The sequence below is a fragment of the Medicago truncatula genome, chromosome 3 (genome assembly GCF_003473485.1).
Source record: "Medicago truncatula cultivar Jemalong A17 chromosome 3, MtrunA17r5.0-ANR, whole genome shotgun sequence".
NCBI classification, from domain to species: Eukaryota; Viridiplantae; Streptophyta; class Magnoliopsida; order Fabales; family Fabaceae; genus Medicago; species Medicago truncatula.
The window spans coordinates 47,372,303-47,393,090 of record NC_053044.1 but is presented as its reverse complement, the minus strand read 5'-3'; the positions used below and the strand labels follow the sequence as shown (position 1 = coordinate 47,393,090).

Below are 20,788 nucleotides of genomic sequence, written 5' to 3'. Positions count from 1 at the left end.
AGTCATGTAACACGTGAAACGTCGTTTCAATATCTCATGCCACAATTAGTGATTGTAGGAGAAATTTCCACTCTCCACTTGCTCCTGCAAAAATTGGCGAGAAGACACTCATGAACATTTAGTCATATAAAAGTTTGGGTTAATAGAGCTTTATCCCCTTGTAATATATGACACTTTTGGTTCTCCCCCTGTAATTTTTTTTTTTAGATTCCATCCTTGTAAAATAAAGATTCTTCAAGATTGCCCCCTCAGTTCTGTGACTCAGCAGAATCTATGATGTGACATTTTTTTTTATTTTTCAATTTTTTTTTGGATGCCATGTGTAAAAAAGAATTTACATGTCATTTATAATTAAAAAAATCTTTTTTTTAAAAAGCTAAAATTATTTTAAAAATCCGAAAAAAAAAATACTAATTTTTGAAAAAAAATTTAAAAAATCAAATTCTTTTTTCAAAAATTAAAAAAATTGAAATTTTTATTATTAAAAGATTTTTTAAAAAATACTTCCTAATTTCAGAAAAAAAAAATGAATTTTTTTAAATAAAAAAAGAATTCGTAAAAATTCAGGAATAAATTTTTTGAATTCTTTTCCAAATTTTCCAAAAAAATAATACAAAAATTTCAAAAGAAATCCGAATTAAATTAAAATTCGAAAAAAAAAATATTATCTAATTTTTTGAATTTATAAAAAATATTTGATTTTTTTTCCTAATTATTTAATTTCAAAAAAGAATTTATAAAAATTCTGGAATAAAGATTTTGAAATATAAAATAATTTTTTTTTTAATTTCGAAAATTAAATTTAAAAAATCTGAATGTTTTTTCTGATTAAAAAAAAAATCTGGAACTTAATTTTTAAAAAAAATCTGAATTTTTTTTTTCTGATTTTTAAAATTTTTCCTGAATTTTTATTAAATAAAAAAAAATGCCACGTCAGTGACACATCAAAGATTCTGCTGAGTCACAATGCATAGGGGGCATTCTTGAATAATCTTTATTTTACAAGGACGAAATCTATAAAAAAAATATTACAGGGGGTAAAGCCCTATTAACCCTAAAAGTTTGATTTCGGTGTGGACCTTTCCAACTCCAAAAGGTTTTTCAATCACCCTCTAAAGCGTCTTCCAAAGTTTGTATATTCCTAGTTTGTAGCTTACAAGCACTTCGAATGGTGAACTTACAGGTATTAGAACTTCTGTAACGCCCTATTTAATTATTTAATTATTTTGGTTGATTTAAAGTCTTTTATATGACTTATATGAATTATGTTGATATTGTGGTGTGTTGTATTTTATTAAATGATGTATTTTTTTTATTATTTATTAGAATATGTGGGAATTAGAAACAATTGGAGTTTAGGGGCTGAATTAGAAATAAGGAGAGTTGTGTGGATTTAATTAAAATAATTGGGAGTTAAGTTAAGGGATTAGAAAACTGAGAAGTCAGAAAACAGTTTCACGTAAAAACAAGCTTTTGGGAGAAAAAGGGAGAAGAGCCAAGGTAGCCAAGTGAAGAACCGGAGAGATTGTAGAGCTTTGTTCATCTAAATTAAGGTAAGGGTGAGGCTAACTTTCAATAATTATAGTGTATGTAAATTCTGAAATTGATTTAACATGAGAGTTGTTTTTGATTTTGGGAATTGGGAATTAGGTTTTCCATTGTTGAGTCGATTAGAAAAGTGTAGAAACCATGCTAATTGTGTTAAGACTTGATGTTTAGGTTGTAGAATAATCGTAGGTTAAGTTTCCTATCAAATTTGGGATTTGGGTAGATGGAATTTGGTTTTTTTGGGTGAAAAATGTGCAGAAATCGTAACAGCAGGGGAAAAACTCGCTAGGAGTTCGCTATTGGCGAAACACTCTGTAACAATTTCGCTATTAGCTAACATTTCGCCATTAGCGAAATTGCTCAGTGACAGCATACTCTGTTTTATGTTCTTGCGTATTTTTCACACGTTTCTGTTTTGAATTGGCCTTTGGTGTAAACATGAAAGTTTTAGATAATTTTGTTAGCTTTCCAATGGCTTTGATTTGATCTGAAAATAATTTTTAATTTTTGAGATATAATGAAAATACTCCAAGGAGGTCTTAGTGAAATCTTATGAAAATTCAGCATAATCATTTCTAAGTTGATCCAAAACTTATGGAATAATTCCAAAGCTCAAAATTAGAAGTACTATGAGTTCAATTAAGGTGCTTAAGAGTATTTAACATATGTTCTGATGAATCTTATTTGGTTTGACGTGAATATCTGGTGTTTCGTGTACCATGTAGCGTGTACTGTTGGGTTTGATTCTTTAGACTATAATATTGATTATATGTGACTGCATTGTTTACCAAGAACATGATTGCTTAATGATTGATGTATTTTATATATAGCCATGTGAATATATGCTATGTTGATGAATCTCGTTTTTAAGAGTCGTTGTGTCATAGTTGACCAAGTTGTGGAGTAAGTCATAATTATTTATGCACATATGTCGTTGTCGTTGATGTTGCTGAGTTGTATGTTGATATACACAAATGTTGAGTTCATTGCATACTCATAAAATGTTGAGGGCTTATGCCATGTGAATGCCTTGTCATTCAAATTGTTGAGGGCTCATTGTAACGCCCGTTTTGATTATTTAATTATTTTGTTGAGTTTAGAATATATTTATATTATTTGTGTGATTTAAGTGATTTATGTGATTTAATGAGGTGTTGTGACTTATTCTATTGTTTAATAAAATAAGATTTGCAAATAAAATAAATATTGAGATGAGGGGCTGTTTTGTGAATTTAGAGAGTTTCGTGGGAAAAAGAGGAATAAGATAGAAGAGATATAAATAGGAGAAAACCTAAGTCAGAATAGTTTTTACGTACAATCAGTTTTTGGGAGAAAAGGGAGAACAAGAGGAGAGAAGACCAAAGAGAAGCTGCGATTTCGATTTTCTAAGGTAAGGGTGAGACTAGCATTCAATCTTATTAAGTCTGTAATTCTGATGGTTGTATTTAACAAGTTGTAGGATTAGTTATTGAGAATTTGAGAATTAGGTTAAAGTGAGGAATTGATGAAAAATTGTTAGATTGATGTAGAAACTGTGTACAATAGGTTGATATCTGGAATCAATGTTAAGCTTAAAACCATGCCTTTAGGTGGATTTTCGTGAAAACTGCAATTCTGCCCGAGCCAACATTCATCGCTCGCCTCCCGAGTGATGATCCTCACCCTCGCGAGGGATGAACTTCATCGCTCGCCTCGCGAGTTGCATGTTGCAGCTCGCCGTAGCGAGCAGATCACTCGCCATAGCGAGTTTGACCAGTGAGGAAACATGATTTTGTGATTTTGTGATTTAACTCCTTAAGTCGAACTTTAGATGATTTTGAGTGCCTGAACATGTATAATAATGATTAGACAAGTTTTTAGATTGAGTTTGAACCTGGGAAAGTTTAAAAATGGATTTTTGGGTGAAAAATGTCAAATTCCCGAGAGCATTCAGTTTCTTGTTCGCCAAGGCGAGTAGCTTACTCGCCATAGCGAGTAGAGGCTCTCGCCTCGCGAGCCCTTGTGAGACAGAATACCTTGTTAGGATAAATGTGACCTTTGTCGCACGAGTTGATGTGAGTTGATCATGGGGGTAAGAAACTAAGTTGCTTATCTTACTGTTGTTGTTTCAGTAAGCCTGAATTATATGATTTGATGTTGTTAATAATGTGATATGATATATTTTTTTAGCAAGTGTACTAAATACTATCAAAGTAGTAAAAATATCGTTCCCACGAGGACTGTGTTAATCTCAATTTAGAAATAAAGTAAATATTTAGGATGTATAAATTATTTTGTTTAGATTTGATTTGATTTGATTGCATAAAATTAAATAACAGGAAATAAAGATTGAGTTAGAAAATATAGATTTGGTTAGAAAATATGAAGAGAGATGAGATCATGTCTTTCGAATCATCTATGTTCCCCTAATTGGTATACTGCACCTATTCTTATGAATGATTTTCTAGTTCCATGATAGTTAACAAAATAGTCCTAATCAATCCCTTGAGTTAGGACCCTCTTCTCAAACTACAGCCCCTAATTCCTTAGGTGGTCTAATAATCTTTGAAGGTTTAAGCACGTTAACCTAATATCACTAACAAACGATTATCCATTCCTAGACTAACCTTGTTTATTAGAACAATTCAATTCTGTCTAAGTAGAAAGCTATGGTCAGTAGTCATTCATTCTCACTAAATCATGTTTATATTTGATCAGGATATAAAAAGCATTAAGAACAACTGAATTGAATAAAAACTAGATTGTCATTTACAATAAATAGAGTTTCACAGCAACATGGTTCAATTAGGGTTACAAAGAATCATCTCAGACCTAATCTCTAAGAGATTTAGCTACTCATAATTGAGTTTACAAATAACATAATCAATAGTGGAATCAAAACATACACGAACCGATAGAAGGTTGAAGAAATCGCCCTCCTAGCCGTCTTTAGGTCTCAAAATCGCACTTTGCTCTCTCCAAATCGTAACCCTTGTCTTTGGAATAGACTTCAGCTTAAATAGGCACAAAATTTCGCCTAAAATCGTGCCACGATTTAAGTAAATCGTGACACGATTCTCCTTGAATCGCAAATCACTGAATTAGGGTTTCCTCAGATCGTGCCACGATTATGCCATCGTGACACGATTTCTTCAATGTCGAAGCTTGATTTTGATCTTCTAAAATCGTGTCACGTTTTTACCAAATCTTGACACGATTCTCTTCTTTGTATTTTCTTCAGTTTTCTACTCTTTTGCTGCATAAGTTGACTTGTGAACTCCAATTTGTGATCAAACTACATATAAAAAGACTCTAAAAATAGCGAATGACGGACTGTCATCATGATATAAATGTATATGCATTACATGAATTGTATATGATGTTTGAGATGTTGTTGATTTGCATTTGATATTGTTATATCATGAGCTGTTTTATGTACTGCCTATGTTGCTGTTTGTTTATTAACTAAGCTGCATGAGTCGGTCTAAGATGAAAGATGTTGTTCCAAATTATTGGATTTATATAAGAGGTCGATGTTTCTAAGATGTAAGTTGTTGAGTCCATGCATACTCATTCATTGTTGGGGGCTTGATGCCCTGGAAGTATATTAATACTTAATACGTTGAGGGCTTGATGCCTGGATTGGTACCACATGCATGATTAAGAGGTCTAAGTTACATAGTCAAGTTGAAGTCGCATTGTCGAGTCAAGTTGTTAAGTTGTCAAGTTGATTAAGTTGTGTTCTATACATGAGCTGTTAATGAAGTGTTATATGATTATATTATTATCTATGATGAATTTATGATGTTGTCATGTTGTTAAATATAATTGATGAATTATATGCTTAATATTATTGTTTTGTGAAATCTCACCCCTTCTGCTTGAAAATGTTGCTCTTCGTATGAGTAACTTGCAGGTGATCGAGAGTAGGTTGTTGTAGTTGCTGTCGTGAGTGGTTTCCTTCTCACGTGTGTCTTTAGGTGCTCTGATACGTAACGGGATGGGAACTTGTTGCATGCTTTTCTATTCCTTACGTATTTGCTTATGATTTTACATGACTATGTTTAAGATTGAATTTTTATGAGATGTTTTGATGAGGCCTTCGTGCCAAGACTATTTATGTTAATGAATTAAATCCGCTGCGAAGTTTTGAATATTTATGTTGATTGAATTATGAAGGATAAATTGTTATTTATTCCATTTATGATTTTTAAGAAGTGTAACATTCCGTTTATGTGTTGAATACTCTGATAATTGTTATGAAATTTTTATGTTGGGAAAACGGGGTGTTACACTCATGCCCTGTGAATGCTAGTTCATTCAAATTGTTGAGGGCTTATGCCCTGTGAATGCTCGTTCATTCAAACGCGTTAAAATGGTACCACATGCATGTGCACTGTCGCATTTGTCGTTGTGTCGTTGCATAGTCGTTGTTGTTGGTTGAGTTGTTGTCGTTGTTGTTGGTTGAGTTTGTAGGTGTTGTTAATGTTGATGAAGTATGAAACAAGACTGTTGAATTATCCGTTGTTAATTAGGTTGTTAAATACAGTTGATGATTTATATACCTATTATTATTGTTTGTGAATCTCACCCCTTCTGCTTGGAAATGTTGCTCTTCGTATGGGTAACTTGCAGGTGATCGAGAATAGTTGCTGTTAGTTGCTGTCGTAAGTGGACCTTCTCTCACATGTGTCTTAGGTGATCTGATACGTAATAGGATGAGAATTTGTTATTGCTTTCTGTTCCTTACGTATTGTTTTATGAAGTTTTAAGGACATGTTGTTGGAACAATTTTATGAGATTTATGTTGAGGCCTTGGTGCCAAAGTTGTTTAAATGTTGAATAATTTCCGCTGCAAAATGTAATAAATGATATGTTGTTGAAGTTGAATAATAAATAGTAATTTTATTCTATTTATGATTTTATGAAAAGTAGTGTGACATTCCGTTTATGTTGAAATACTCTGATGTTTATGCAAAATTCTTTAAGTTGGGAAAACGGGGTGTTACAACCTCCCCTGTCCAAATTACCGACTTCGTCCGTATCAGATGAGACTGATAAAGAAAACACCTAATTCACCACATTTATCGATAAATTGTTGTACATGAGGTTCATATTCCAATCTCCATCATAATCTAGGGTATCACGAACGGAAAAAGAGTAGTGTCGGACGAACCTTTAAGTTGTCGAAGAAAAAATATCACAATCGTTAGGGACCCGCTTATCCAGCCAAAAGTTTTTAATAAATGTTCTAAGAAAATTGTTTAAGAATCTATAACAAAAAAATCTATCTTAGAAATAGAAGTTAAAGACTTGTCAAAATCATAACTACATTTTTTATCATAATGCAACTCTTTTTTTTAATTCCTCAAAAAATGTCTTAAAAACAACGTTTAGTTTGTCAGTACTTTTATTATAAAGAATTAAAGACTATTTTATCCCCTTTATTAAAATGTCGAGGATTAAATTGAGATATATTTTTGTAAGAGGCTGAATTGGCCCGTCAAAAAATTATGAAAAACCAAAATAAGTATTCACTCAACAAAAAAAGTAAGTGTTCCACGCAAATAAATTTAACATTATTTTACACTTATCATAACATTTTCATTTTCATGTGCATTGTTTTTTTTTTTTTACACCATGATAGCAATAAAATTTGTCAAAAAAAAAAAAATCCCCAAAAAAATAATTAAAACAATCACTCCTCTCAAAAAATATTTTTTTGGATGATGATAATCTCAAACCTTTCATATGCTATTATGTATTGTCCTTAATTAAGCTCACGATGACACTCATCTAATTTTTTTTTTTTTTTTGTGGTTACCGAGATTTGAACTCCTAACCTTATCTCAAAAAATAATTAAAACAACTACTTCTATTAGTAAAAAATAATTAAAAAAATACTATCAGTAAAAAATTAAAATAATTACTAATAATAATTTAATTAACTCGCACATCTATGTCACAAAAACGGCAACGACCAGATCACCACCGCACCACCGTTGTCCTCGCTCGAAACGCCGTCGTTTGGAACACGGCGCGAAGATCCATCTCCACATTCTCTCTCCGCAGTTCAACAACATTTCACATTCTTCCAATTTTATCGAACCCGCATTGCCATTCCCCCGAACATTGTTCCCTCTGCAGCTTCAATTTTCGGAGCCCTAATTTTCTCAACAAGAAGCGTAGATTACACTGCCAAACCTTTTCCACCATTAAAGCAAAGGTTTTCTTCTGTTCAACTTCATTGCCATCAGCAGACACCCGAATTGGAAATCCAATGAGGGTGGCATTTTAAATTTTTGGGCAATTAAGGTTTTTGCCGAAGGTTTTATGCACTTGTAGGGTTTAAGCATGCATATAGGTAGTAATCTAATTGAAATCAAGGTGTTCTCGGTTTTGTTGATGATGGTATGGTGAGTTTCTTAGGATTGACTCATGGAGAGGGCGAACAACCCCGAGAAATCACGTCGAGGTCTAATCGGACAAGTGAATCCAGTGAAAATGGATGGCTTATTAGATTTTTTGATTCTTCATTCTTCTGTGAGTGGATTGCTGTTAGTTACTTGTACAAGCATGATCATGCGGGAGTGCGCAATTATCTTTGTAATCGAATGTACACACTTCCTTTGCAAGGAATTGAGGGTTATTTGTTTCAAGTGTGTTACATGACGATATATAAACCGAATCAATCGTTGGATAAGTTTGTTATAGATGTATGCTCGAAGTCACTTAAGATTGCTTTGAAGGTGCATTGGTTTTTGTTGGCTGAGCTTGAGGATGACAATGATGGGATTAGTAGGATTCAAGAGAAGTGTCAGATTGCTGCCACATTGATGGGGGAGTGGCCACCCTTGATATGGCCTCAAAGTGCACCGACAAGCCCTGCAGGAAAGAGCCAAGTTTTGAATAGGATATTGTCATCAAAACATAGATTGTTGTCTTTAACATCTTCATCGCCTACACAGAGATCTTTGTCGTTCTTGCCTTCTTTGGGAAACAATTTGCAAGATGATGGTAGTCCGCAGTCTCCTAAACAAGTCGTGAGGTGCAGTTTTTTTTTGGTCAAGTTATCTAGTGGCTAGAAATTCACCCCTAATGTAAATAAGTGGAGAATCCGGGGTTCGAACCCTGACCCCTGTATACCTATGAAGCATGGACTCCGACACAGATACCTGACACGACACTGACACGGACACTTCGACACCGCTAGTGTAAAAAATATAGGACACCGACACCTCTACATACATGTTAATTTATTTATATATGGTCTAACATGAAAATAAAAATACATATCCAAACATCTAACTTGAGCAAGTTATTTCATTAGAAAAAGTTCTAAAACAAGACATCGTAGTATTTGATCTTTATTTATTCATCTAATATCAAAAAAGCTAAAAATGTTATAATCAATTGTAATGTCAATTAACCCTGATTGATCAACATTTCTCAAAACATATGTAACTCTTGTATCTACTGTATGTGGAAGCAAGAGAGAAAAAAATGCTTTAGATATTTGTCTGAGTTGTCCGAAACGGTTCGATGAGTGTTATAGGTGTCGGACACCGGTCCTAGGAGTGTTGAATTAAAGAAAAAAACAATTTTATCTAGGACACCGATTTTAGTTGTCCGACACGTGTCAGACAAGTGTCATAGGAGTGTCGGACACCGAAGCGTGTCGGACACCGTGACACGGCTAGTCCTAGAGGTGTCCGTGCTTCATAGCTGTATACTGAGATGCCCCTGCCAACTGAGCTGTGCTTTTTGAGCAACGCCCCTATATATTGCATAATTAATTTTCTGAGAAATGTTCTAGTCACTAGTCAAGGTATTTTCATAATAGTTTGTATAATTAAGATCTGACAATATCAACAAAGCAACATACTGAAAGAATGTTCTCCACCAGTGCAACTATGAGGAAGGTTAACACAACTTATTGGAAAAAGCTTGCTTTTTGAATAATACATCATGTTTAGTTGGAGACTGTTGTTTGGAAAATAGGCTAGCCTAGAAAATGTTTTCTGTATATTTCTATTGATGGAATAATTCCTTCATTTTTTGTCTGTAGTTAGAGAGTAGAGATTGCAACACACATTTGCATTGCACATATCATGATGGAGTCAGGAATGAGAATATTCATTAGCAAACATGACCTAGATTTTTTTTACCTGTTTAAAGTAGCATTATCTTGTCGTTCTTTATTATCATTATGGCTTTTTAAAGTGTAAATTGCAGCCAACTTTTTTCTAGATGATTTATTTGATTATCTGTTTGAGAATATGTGCTTTGAGATCACAAATCCCTCAAGTATGATGGCAGAGTTTCCCCTTTTCACATAGGTTATTGTAAAGAGTGGGGACGATTGTAGGCAGGAGCATCTGGCAGTTCAACTTATTTCACATTTCTATGGTAGGTGGTCGCTGTCAAACTTTACCTTTGCTCTCGCATTCAAAATTTGACAATTATTGTTCTGGTGTTGTTCATTATGGTGCAAACTGTTAGGATATAGAATATAATAAAGGGGAATTAGAGTAGTAAGAGTCGTTAGTGAAATAACAGCTGTATTCATATAGTAAAGGGGAATTAGAGTATAGCAAGTTAGAGTAGGAAGGCATTCAGATTTGTGAAAGTTTGGTGAATAGAGCAGTGGCTATGTAGGCTATGTTGTAGAAGGGAAAACCCCTGGAGGAGGGTTCTCTGTCTCTCTCTCTATCTAATCCGTTCTCAATCTTTCAGTAACATAGTACTCTTCAATTGAATTTCTGGGTTCACAACACAAACCCACTTGTTTTTTATATTGTCTTAAGAAAAACTCTTATATTTCTATTTATAATAATATCGTTCAAATAAGATGTATCCATCCTAATTTTGTCTTGTGTTTTCCATTTTTATCATGAATCATATTCGAGACGTTCCTCTATTTTATCCATCCTAATTGAATCCTTTGGGTTGTGGTTGACATCTCTCTATCTCCTCATCACTTTGTATGGTGGACCCTGTTAGCAACCTAAAAAAAGAATTAGAAAATTGATAGGAAAAATGAATAGAAAGAACACGCTTTTATTGAAAGAATGGAAGTAAGAGAGAAGACTCTTCTCCATGGGTTTTCCCTTCTACGGGAGTCATTTCTCTATTCACTCATTGTTTACAAATCTGAATGATATCCCTCTTCCCATGTGTCCTCCTATTTATTATGTATGTTGTCCTTCTAACCAATGAACCAACTACTCTAACTATTGCACTGTCACTACCTTATGCTAATCTTCTATCCTAACAGTACCATGCCGTAAAGTTCAACCTTGTCCTCAAGGTTGGAAACAAAATCGTATGAAACACTGCTTTGTATAACAGCAGCAAAACTTTCACTCCAACCATTCTGTAAATGTCATCATCTTTTCATTTTACTGTTTATTAAACGGGGAAAAAAGCCAGCACAATTCATGAAAGGTCTTATTCTTTAAGTTCCATTTTGTGTGTGCACATTAAGATACACTAAATCTGTTGTTTGCAGTTTACGGTGCAGTACTAGTGAACTATAAGAAAGATTCAAAATCATCTAGTGAACCTGCTGGATGTGCCCTATATTTGTTCTTGATGCATGAGTGGATCTTATTTTACCGTATTACGACACAAGATTACCCCAGGATGCAGTAATCTTCTGTCTGTTTTTTGTTTCTTAATTTGTTGCTTAAATGCTGACTATCACTAGGTTTTTGTTCCAGATATTTTCCAAGAAGCTGGACTTCCTCTCTGGCTACGCCCGTATGAAGTGTTATGTACTTCTTCTTACACTGCTCTTATTGAAACAATTCAAGATACGGTAATTCTAAGCTTACGCATTTCAGATTTATTGATACTTCTACATTTTTTATCTTTACTAATTTTTAGATATTTATATATGTTTTTGCAGGCTTCTCTACATTCTATAAAGAGTAGATATCTCAACATTTCAAGTTTACGGGAATTCTTTATTGCCAAGTATGAAGAAGATTCTCCAAGTTTTAAACTGGCTCAGGTAATGTAGATTAGAAATGCAGATACATACAATCCATAATTATGGACTGATCTTGTTCATCTTATAATTTGCAACGAAATCTTAATCAGGTGTTTGTTTTACTAGCATATATTATGTTTATCCCTGCCTTTGTTCTAATTTAATGTTTTCTATTGAGAGAGAGAGTGGAGATACGTATCCGAATCTAAAATTGTATTCTGAAGCAGAAAATAACAAAGAGGTATTCTATACACATACCCAAGTTTACAATCATAGCAGAAAATAACTAGTTCCCAACAAAGAGCTAGGTTTGTTACACCTATATATGTAACTGAGAATCTTCTAGAATCTTAGAACTTACTCAGAATCTTCATTCAAAATCAAATGACACGCTCTCATTTTCATATATAGACAGGTAAAGTATTCACAAAAAGAAAAGTTCTAAATAGAAATCTGTTTCTCTCAGTTGCTTATTTTCTTATCAGTTTATTCAAGGAAGATTTCTTACCATCCTTCCTTTGGTATCCCTTCTTTGTCATGAAGTCACAATCTGCCTCATGATCTGTAACCCTGACATTGGTTAAATATCATAATCTTATTCAACATGGCAAACTTGAGAGCAAAAATATTGCAAAGAGCTTCATATAAAAGCGTAGTTTAAATGATTTATTTACATCTCTGTTCTGGAAAAGTTTATTATTGAAAATCCAGCTAAATTTTGTTTGAAAATTTAACATTCCCATGCTCACAACACCTGACAAGCCTCCCAAAAATCAACAATATTCTCATTACCAGACCAATTTACTTTATAATATTGTGCATAATGGGAACCTCTTATTGGATGAAGAAGGCCATATCATACATATCGATTTTGGCTTCATGCTTTCCAATTCGCCTGGTGGTGTTAATTTTGAAAATGCACCTTTCAAATTATCTCGGGAGCTTCTTGAAGTAAAACTGAGACAAATTGCTGTTTATAATGCACCTGATTTTTTAGTGTACTTTTCCTTTACAATAACTGGTAATGTGCTCGTGGCAGGTTATGGACTCTGATGTTGAGGGACTTCCGAGCGAAATCTTTGATTTTATTAAGTCTAAATTGCCGTAAGCATGCTGAGCGCATTATTCTTCTTGTTGAGATGTTGCAGGTAATATAAATGTTAGCTCCTGTTGCACTCCTCGTGTCATCGAATATATATCCTGCCTATGTTACGGTCTTTCATTGCCTGGTTGTGATTAGTTCCTATATTTCATAGCAGAACAACAGCCTGTGTTATGGTCTTTTTTTTTTTTTTACTGTTGGCCCAAACCTGTCAGCTACTTTTATATCTTCCTTTGAAATCGTAATTTTTAATTCTTAGAAACATTTTGTTTGCTAATCTAGGAAATCGACTATATTCTTCAGAAGCTTGCGATTAGACTGTCTTTGCATTTTAAGATGGTTACGATAATATCTTAGTTATAAATTCTGCCAAGAATTAATCAACAAACTTGTAGGATCCATTAAAGGCATAGTGATTAGTAGACAGGTAAGTTTGGTGTTGAGTTTTTTTTTTTTTTTTTTTAACTTATTTTTAAGAATGACAATCCTAACTAGCAATTCTTAGCAAATGGTGTATCTTTAAATTTTAAACAAGGAAAAGGTGGATGGGAAGTATCCAGCATGACTTTTAACTAGTTTAAAAGTTGTAGTTGTTTTAGATAACAGGCTGGGGCCAGGGTATGACAAATTGGTGAGGTGGTTGGTTTTTTTAGAACACGGCTGGAATAGAAATTTTGATGCGTTTTCAGCCGAAACTCAACCAAAGAAAAGCAAACTCTTTTTCTTCTGTTTAACAGAAATTCATGCAACAAGGTTACACTGTGTTTGATTGGAAGTTTCGTCTTTTCCTCACCTTGTAGACGATGCTTGGCCTTAACCTTTCTGAATGCTCCGTGTTAAAAGATGATCCTGGGTTTGATCTATCTTTAATGACTGTTGATAGTCATGGCACTCAACTGTGTGTACTTTCTTGGGCCTCTCATTGCTACTATATGTGTATGGGTATTGGGAGGAGAAAATCAGGAAATACTATGAAATACATGCTCTGAGTTTTTGTTTCCCTATGTTGTTACCAGGACTCTGGTTTCCCCTGCTTTAAATGTGGTCCACGGACGATACAGAACCTAAGAAAGCGATTCCATCTCAGTTTAACTGAAGAGGTTTTAATTCATTATAAAATACTAGTTTTCTTTCTCAGCTGTAAGCTTTTTGCCTGTGATTGTTATATCTTTTGTTCTCCTTGCAGCAATGTGTATCTTTGGTTCTTTCACTTATTAGCAGCAGCCTGGATGCATGGCGAACAAGGCAGTATGATTATTACCAGAAGGTTTTGAATGGAATATTTTAAGACAGCTTATCAGTTGTGGTCATTTGCTTGCCACCTTTTGGCTAAGCTTGCAGAGTGAATGTGCATCAATCAATATTGCATTTCTCAAGTCATAGGAGAGTGGTTGTTTCACTGCAGTATGGATTTAGGAGTTTTTTAATAGGTGGCTGGATGCATCCTCTTTTCTTGTGATGGCAATGGGAGTAATTTTTGTACGAATGCAGCTCTATTTGAAGAAGTTGCATTGGCCTCCTAAATGCCACTTTGAGGTAGATCAAATTGTACAGTGATTTCAGCGGGAGTACATATTGGATGTTGATATGGGTACGGTGTAAGATGTTTGATTCATGGAAGCTTACCGGGGGGGGGGGGGGGGGGTTTGAATTGTGGAGCAAAGGACAGACATCTACTTTGGCAAATAGTTCTGCTATTTCTTCCGGATCTATGGTGTATCTCTTCCCAAAGTTGATTCTTCAATACCTAATGCAAAATTGTTGTCAAAATTCTTTAATGATGTTTGACTGTATAATGTGTAATTGACCTTCTTTACCTTTCACGGTAATTTGTTAACCTTCGTATCAATCATAAAAGGTTTGGTGATATTGACAATGGAACCCAACTTTTCAATCATCCCCTAGAGGCTTTAGACTCTCCTTTTTGAACTTACAAAATCAAACTTTTACTGCTGAGTTAACACCTCATGCATCTATTATCAACTAAATTATACTTTAAATTAGAAGGATATTGAACATTTGACATAAATATAAATAAAGGAAGCTCCTTTTGATGTTTGGCATAAAAATCTCTTTATGTATGTGATCAACAAATCACTGTACATAAAAAGTTTGGCATAAAAAACTTACATATATCTCTTTTTATGCATGTGATCAGCTAATCACTCCACAATTCATTGCATATATAATTGTATATGTGATTCTTCCAAAAATTCATTGCAGAGAAACATTTTTAACTGTCATAAGTTTTATGGAATAAAAATTAAAACCAACATTTTATTCTTATTTACCAGGATTTGAACTGTGTACCTTTTACTCTTTACATTTTTTAATCTCTCATCTCAATCAAATGAACTAACCATCTCTTTACATTTTTTAATCTCTCATCTCAATCAAATGAACTAACCATCTTCCAAATCAAAACCAACTTCATAAGTCAATATATCACTTTTTTTTTTAAGGAATTCGTATTATATCAATAATTTAGTGTAGACCACTTAAGTTTTAGAGGGAGCAACAATTAAGTTATTCAGAAAATGGTAATAGGAACAAAATATGTTATTGGGTGCGTCTATCCGAATTTAATACACGAAGAATCCGTCCTTGACGTCCACGTATGCCATTTGCCAAGAACATGCGACAAAATATCACACTCAAATTATTTATTTACTTTTTATATTTTTCACATCTACATCAGGCCACATATACTTTACTACTTTAGTTTAATTTTTTTTGAAGGACCTACTTTAGTTTAAATCATTTCCCATTTATGTTTTAAGATACATGTGCATGATTAATGCAAATTATTTTTAAAATACATGTGCATTCGCAAGGGTCCGCTAATTATTAAGATATCAAATAAGAATAAAGTGCATTGATCAGCTTAATTTATGATATACATTTTTAGATCATCTTTATAATAAAAAATTAGTATTTTTTAGGTTTATTGAATAAATTAGGTATCTGATTTATATTATAGATTAAATATATCAGTCATTCAATAAATCTAAAAAGTGATTTTTTCCCTGATAATAGTAATCGGATGGTGTAATAAAGTTTTAAAAAACATCAATAAATTATTAAAGGAAATCGTGATATACAGCGGAAATTAATATTTTATTTTTTAACTCATTGGATCAATACGAATTTAACATAAATTAGTGATAGTATTGTTACCTCTTGAGGTGCAAAAATGATTTCAATCACAAGCTGGTTTGGTCAAAGTAATCAAAGCTTAGATATGCAGCATTAATCATGTAGATGAATACCTAAGTATGAGATTCTTTACACCAGTCTAGACCTAATGGAGCTAACTAGACCTATAAATACATAGGAGACTCTGATACAACCTTAATAAATATCTGTCTCTCAACATTGGAGCAGATAAACCTACATACCCTTGCTAATTCCACCCAGACAGAAGACTTGGCACTGTATGTGGGAAAAGAGGAAAATAATCCCACTAATCTTTAATAATGAGTAAATAGTCAATTTCCCCTCTGAAATCGTAGGTTTCGTCAATTATCCTCCCTGAAATTAACAAAACTTCAATTACCCCCCTAAAATTGCATAACGTTAATCAATTTACCCCCTTCGTCAAATTTTCTGTTAACTGTTTACGGTTATGATCAAATACCCCCCTTGAAATTTTGCACTTATGTGCAAAATGCCCCATAAACTTGAAAATTTATATATATTTTTTAATCCTTGACTCAAAAGATATTAAAGGCAAACAATTAACAATTATTGATCATATAAATCTTTATGGAATGTATGTTTATGCAGCTATTAGTCATATAAATCTGTATAGAAGGTATGTTACTCTCATGTGTTTTAAATATATACATATAGAAGACTTTTTTTTACACAAGTTGGTAATTATGTTAGAGTATGCAGTCATAAAGTACACAAGTATTTGATAATTGTGTATCCATAAAGAAAATTCATAGGTTAATATCTGTAGAAGGAAGAAGAAACAAGGCTTAGGTTTGTGAAGTTGCAACTTAATTAATGATATAATTTTTATAATGCAGGAAATGTCATATCTATTAGCTGCATCATGTTAAATAGATTATGTCATAGATCTTCTGCATGAAGCTGATAGATCACATTGTACTACAAAGTTATGTGATAGATATCAATTTTCTGCTGCTATGACATTCTTGTTTTGGTTTATTTCAACAGTTTGATATATTTTTAATGTTTGGTTTTTAGTTTTACCTTCTTTGTAAAAAAATTATCGCGCTCCTTGTTGATAAATATGAAATATGAATGAAAATGCTGCACATGACAAAACCATGATTTCTTTGGCATATATTCATTCATTTTCTTGGGAATAGAATTTTTATGACAATAAGTACAATGTACTACTTGAAGAACTAAATGTATGATTTTTGGTAAGAAAAAAAATCTAAATTTTTAAATTTAAGGGGCATTTTGTACATAAGTGCAAAATTTCAGGGGGGTATTTGATCATAACCGTAAACAGTTAACATAAAAATTTAACGGAGGGGTAAATTGATTAACGTTATGCAATTTCAGAAGAATAATTGAAATTTTGTTAATTTCAGAAGGATAATTAACGAAACTTACAATTTTAAGGTAAATTAACTATTTACTCCTTTAATAATCATTTGAGAAAGGATGGAGCGATCATGCTGACTATCGAATACTAAGGAAAACAAACGAAGAAGAGCAGACAACACACTTTAAAAATGTTTTAATCTTAACATATTATATTAGTTTTAGACCGGTCACAACCAACCGACCATTTATATTTTTTGAGACAAACCGACCTTTTATATGTTTAGCATATTATATATGCCACTACGTACACACTGACATTATGCTACTATACATAAAATGTTTGCCTCTTTCAAAAGAAAAAAAAACTTTACTTTTTTTTTTGAGAAAAAAAAAAAAAAAAAACTTTGCTTGACTTTATCTTAATTTGTATATCTTCTCAATTAAATTGAAAATGTAATGATTAACCATATATTTAACCCTTTTATACGATCTAAAATACATCTTTTAATATATTAGGTATACAATTTTTCATCGTTTCAAAAATAAAGCATACAATTTTTCATTTAGATGTTTAGAAAAATAATTCTAAATATCTTGCGCATATTAATAACACATGTATTATCTATGCAATTTTTGTAAGCAAATTGAATTAAGTAAAAATAATACTTCAACCTTTCTTAAAAAGAAATTAAAAATACTTCAACCCATTAAGTGGCGGTGCTAGAAATGTTTTTTTTTTATTATTTATTTATAAGGAGGCACTTTTTAATAAACAAATAACTTTTCCCATTATTTTACCATATGTGTTGCTATTTATCACTAGACCAGATCAATTTCTTGTGAAAAATATTCAAGGTGTATACATATCTATTCATTTTGAATAGATATTAATCCAGAGATAAAAAAATATTCAAAAGGCCGAACAAAACTATCTTTAAAGTTGTATACATATTTTGTAGCTAATAGATATGCTTTTGAACAAAACTATCTTTGAAGTTGATTTCTAAAGGCTGAACAATCTAAATATATTAATCCAAAGATTCGTTAGGGATATTGAAGACTACAACTTGGAGTACCTTCATAGAGGGCCTAAGGTGAAGGAAGTAATACTATCTACATAGGATGGAAACGACCTCAGAAAGGTTGGATCAAGCTCAACAGTGACGATGCCTGCAAGGATATGGGTCATATTTTCGGTTGTGGTGATATTTTTCGTGATGTAGATGATAAATGGATTAAAGGCTACGTTAAGAAGATTTGAGCTTGTGATACCTTACATGATGAGATGTGAGGGTTGTATTTGGGTATAGAGATGGCTTGGAGGGAGCATTTTGATCATCTTATAGTTGAAAGTGACTCAAAGATATTGATCAACATGATTTCTGAGAAGTTCAAGTTTAATGGGAATATCTCTATTTTAGCTCATCGTATCAGGAAGCTGTTGAAAATGGATTGGCAAGTGCAAATCAACCATATCTGGCGCGAAGAAAATATAAGTGTATATTACCTTGCTAATTTTAACATTTCTGTGAATCATTTGAATTTGGTTGTTTTGGAGACTCCAGCTACTGAGCTTCAAAACCTCACGTTTGATGATATTTCCGGGGTTTGCATGCCTAAGAATGTCCAGTTAATTTCGTAGTTTCTTTTCTCTTGGGTTTTGCCCTCTTTTTGTACAAAAAAAAAAGTAATGTGCAAATTTCATCATCATGCCAACCCTGTTGGCGTCTATTCGTGACTAAGATTGGAACGTTTTCTTGCATCATATTCTTCACGATAAGAACCAATGTGCATATATTCTAGCTAAGTTGGGAGCAAATGACGTTGAACCTTTGATCGTTATTTGTGAACCCCTACATATTTGTTTTTCCTCTGTTATGCTTGAAGATACCATAGGAGCGACTCTTCAAAAAAAAATAAAAAAAAAAATAAATATATATATATATATATATATATATATATATATATATATATATATATATATATATATATACCATAGGAGTGTCTCGTTTGAGGGATTAGTTTTTTTTTTTTGTCAAGTAGCCTAGTGGCAATAATTCACATTTTTCAAGGTGAATAAGTGGAGTGTTCAGCCCCGACCCCTGCATATAACAATATATGTCTCTGCCAACTAAGCTATGCTCATGGGGACAGAGATATGTGGGGTTCTTTTTCTTATGTAATCAATGTAATATGAATGTTTTATTGGTATTGTCAAACATCTTATAAATTGAAACATTTTGTTTTCTTGAAATGATTTATATTTGAGACAGAGATAGTATCATTCTTCATCATCCAAATGCACCAAGTAGAACAATTATCTGCAATATTTTTTCTTTTAAATTTATCTTAATTTGTATTTGTTTTTCGTCTATATTATATTGTAAATGTAATGATTAGCTATATATTTAACATCCATTCGTGATCCATCCCGTCAAATAAATAAATAAATAATCGTGATCCATGATTGATATATGCGGCGAAGAAAAGCATTGCCAAATGCTAATGGTATCACGGATTGTTTCTTTTTTTAAAGGGTATCACGGATTATTGTTATGTTTAGATCATTCACCGAAATACATGGATGGTTAAAAAAAAGTGGTTAATGTGATATAGTCTTTTTGTTTTTTGAGGGATAATGTGATATAGGTATAAAGTGGGTTTGATCCGTTAAAAAGTAAGAATACATGTTATTAGCAAAAGTAAATAAAATATCAATATTTTATATTTTTTTAAAAGACAACAGACATCTCATTTTATAAAAAATAAATTAAAAGACAACAAACATCTCGTGCATGTCAACACATATGCATTTTTCCCTAAAAAAAAACACATGCATTTTCTTTTATAATAAATAATAAGTCATTTTAGAAAAATATAAGACATTGATTATTTTTTTTTAGGGAATTTGTATTTTTTTTAACAAGCTAAAGATGGAATATATAACACCAAAATGGCGGTCTATATAACACAAGACGTACCAGAATAGGCACACAAAGTTACAACAAGACCAATACAAAATTAAAAAACAAGGAAAGAAAGAAAATATCTACATGGTCAAACATGTGCACGACAAAGAATCAAGTCACCATATATGATAGTTAAAATCAAAAAAGACATTCTCTGCTTTCAACCACACAAAGGAAAGTAACTTAATTTTGTTTAATAATATGTGCATATGATCAACTTTCATGTTAAAGATCCTATTATTTATTTCTTTTCAAATTACCCAAATAGTTGCAAACCATATAGTTGCAATAAAGACCGGAAAACCTTTGATGAGCCACGAAGCTGAGTAAATTAGACCAAGTGATCCGTTACACCTAAAGGATCAACAGAAGTAACCCCAATCCAATTATGAGTGAGTGGCCAGATAGTACCGAACTGATGACAATGTAAAAACAGGTGCTGCCATTTCTTCCATATCATTACCCCCTACATAATTATTGTTAGTAGGCTGAAGAATACCACATCTGATTAGGTTATCTCTTGTTGGAATACGGTTTCGAACAAGACGTCAAACAAACAACTTGACCTTCAACGACATTTTTTTGTGCCAAATGTCAACCATGCGCTCCACTTCAGCAGACCCTTAGGAAGATATGAGGTAGTGATAAACGCCACTGATTGTGTATCCT

At 32.6% G+C, this 20,788-nt stretch overlaps 1 protein-coding gene across 1 annotated transcript; it reads left to right on the top strand.

The window, feature by feature from the left end:
* Nucleotides 1–7,481: 7,481 nt before the first annotated feature.
* Nucleotides 7,482–14,265, top strand: LOC11430439 (phosphatidylinositol 4-kinase beta 1-like). Its single transcript, XM_039832100.1, is given in 9 exon segments — nucleotides 7,482–8,591; nucleotides 9,867–9,936; nucleotides 11,250–11,347; nucleotides 11,438–11,542; nucleotides 12,317–12,472; nucleotides 12,561–12,613; nucleotides 12,615–12,669; nucleotides 13,640–13,723; nucleotides 13,810–14,265. Coding segments are annotated over 9 exon segments (1,374 nt in total). The 5' UTR covers nucleotides 7,482–7,940; the 3' UTR covers nucleotides 13,912–14,265.
* The last annotated feature ends 6,523 nt before the right edge of the window (nucleotides 14,266–20,788 follow it).